A 2,232-nucleotide genomic window follows, 5' to 3' on the forward strand; every position below is an offset into this window, starting at 1 on the left:
AAAAACTATCTTGTTCCTTTGTGTTAGCTCGGTCTGCATGTTGCTGCTGAGTATCATCAACATTATTCAGTGAGTCTCCAGTAAAGTCTGAGTCTGATCGCTCTACCAGCCTGTTGGATAATCATAATAGAGTCCCTCTGGAGCTACTGAGGAGAGCAGGAAGACTCCTCTCCAACTAAGAGCTGCAGCTTCCTCCAGCTGCCTGCTGCGGCCACCAGCTTCCTGCTGTGGTCTCCAGCTGCCTTCTGCGGCCTCCAGCTGCCTGCTGCGGCCACCAGCTTCCTGCTGCTGCCTCCAGCTTCCTGCTGCGGCCTCCAGCTTCCTGCTGCTGCCTCCATCTTCCTGCTGCATCCTTCAGCTACCTGCAGCTGCCTCCAGGATTGTAACACTGTAGTGCACATTCTCGTGTTGGTAACGTGCACAGTCTCGTGTTAGTGACATAGCATAAGCCCTGAAAAGAACGAAGTTCCCCCACAACTGTTTTCCTGCCGTACGGCAGCTCCAGAGGGACAAACAGAACACAGCAGTCTGTTACAATCTACAGTAACGTCAGAGAACGACTGACGTTAACGTTGTTGTATAATGTGTGTTACTGTGTGTGTTATTGTGTGTGTGTGTGAGTGTGTGTGTGTGTTTCTATGTGTTTGTGTGTTAGTGTGTGTGTAACTGACCATAGTGAGGGTCTGTGTGTGATGGACAGTAGAGATATCCCAGCATCCTTTGCAGCCTGGAAAATGTTTCCCTCCACGTCTATACTGACGGCGCTCGTGCACTCGTCCAACAGGGCGTACCGCGGCCTGGAGACAGAGACGGAGAGGTTAACCCTTTGAACGCTGAACAAATCGGTTATATTTCTGTCAGAATTATGAAAGAAGGAAACCAGCAACAAAGAATTGACTCAAAATTGACCAGATATTAGTGAAAAGTTCCAAGAAAATTACCTGAACATTTGTTTTAAAAAAACACACAAAAAGAAAGTAAAAAAACCACAACAAAACATTTTGGTAAAAGTGCTTAGAAATTACAGTAAGTTAAGTACATTTTTAAAAACTTTTTTAAATCATTTTGAAAATCTACTCATTTCCAACAATTTGTGAAACATTTCTCACCGAGTTGCTTGTTGCTTCTTTCATGTTGTTGAAAGAAACTGCAGCTCAGAGTTCAAAGGGTTAAATATTTGTGAAAGACATCTGACAGCAGCACAAGAAAAGTGACGACGCTGCAGGTTTCATCTGCACATGCTCAGTCCAGTCTGACCTCTGGACATGCAGAATCATAAAGTACCCTGAGTATTACAGTATGCAGTTGTAAAGTACCCTGAGTATTACAGTATGCCGTAGTAAGGTACCCTGAGTATTACAGTATGCAGTAGTAGTGAGTGAGTACCGGTGGTAGAACATGCGAGCCATCCCCATCCTCTGCTTCTCTCCTCCTGACAGGACGTCCTTCCAGTCGCTCACCGCCTCCCAACCTGACAACCAGGTACACACAGTACTGCAGTACAGCAAGTACATCAACTACAGCAAATACATCATGTAGATCGAGTACATCAAGTACATCACATACATCGAGTACATAATGTACTCTATGTAAACTCTGAGCTACATGATGATATCATCAGACTCTCCTCAGGTACTACGATCAGAGCAGGATGAAGTAAAAGTATTACTACTGACCTCCCTCTCTGTCCAGGATGTAGAGCAGGTGGACGGTCTGAAGGATCTCCTCCAGACCGGAATCTGTGACCCCCCTCTGAACCATATCCTCCACCGAGTCCGGGTAGATCACCTGGTCCCTGAGGGTCCCTTCCGACATGTACGGTCTGCACAGTACACAGTACTACAGTATAACTACAGTACTACAGGTAGATCACCTGGTTCCTGAGGGTCCTCTCCGACATGTAAGGTCTACACTGTACACAGTACTACAGTATAACTACAGTACTATAGGTAGATCACCTGGTCCTTGAGGGCCCCCTCTGACATGTACGGTCTGCACAGTACACAGTAGTACAGTATTAATACTGTAATACTAACAACCCAGCAGTAGAAGTAGTATTAGTACTAGTAATATCTCTGGGGGATGTAGAACATGTACTGGGGTCTGGGCGGTACAGTAGTAGTAGTAGTAGTACTACCTCTGGGGGATGTAGAACATGTACTGGGGGTCTGGGCGGTACAGTAGTAGTAGTAGTAGTAGTAGTACTACCTCTGGGGGATGTAGAACATGTAC

General features: G+C 46.0%; 1 protein-coding gene across 2 annotated transcripts; it reads right to left on the bottom strand.

The window, feature by feature from the left end:
- Nucleotides 1–320: 320 nt before the first annotated feature.
- LOC121939602 (ATP-binding cassette sub-family D member 1-like) lies at nt 321–2,226 on the bottom strand. 2 transcript variants are annotated; one of them, XM_042482605.1, is made up of 4 exons: nt 2,138–2,226; nt 1,677–1,822; nt 1,387–1,471; nt 321–797 (listed from the first exon to the last, which is right to left on the bottom strand). In XM_042482605.1, the coding sequence occupies exons 1-4, from the start codon at nt 2,155–2,157 to the stop codon at nt 602–604; spliced, it is 447 nt and encodes a 148-aa protein (XP_042338539.1). In that variant the 5' UTR covers nt 2,158–2,226; the 3' UTR covers nt 321–601. The 2 variants fall into 2 exon arrangements, with proteins under 2 accessions (XP_042338539.1, XP_042338538.1); XM_042482604.1 differs by having other exon boundaries at nt 2,074–2,226.
- Nucleotides 2,227–2,232: the final 6 nt, after the last annotated feature.

The sequence above is a fragment of the Plectropomus leopardus genome, unplaced genomic scaffold (assembly GCF_008729295.1).
Source record: "Plectropomus leopardus isolate mb unplaced genomic scaffold, YSFRI_Pleo_2.0 unplaced_scaffold5239, whole genome shotgun sequence".
Taxonomy (NCBI): Eukaryota; Metazoa; Chordata; class Actinopteri; order Perciformes; family Serranidae; genus Plectropomus; species Plectropomus leopardus.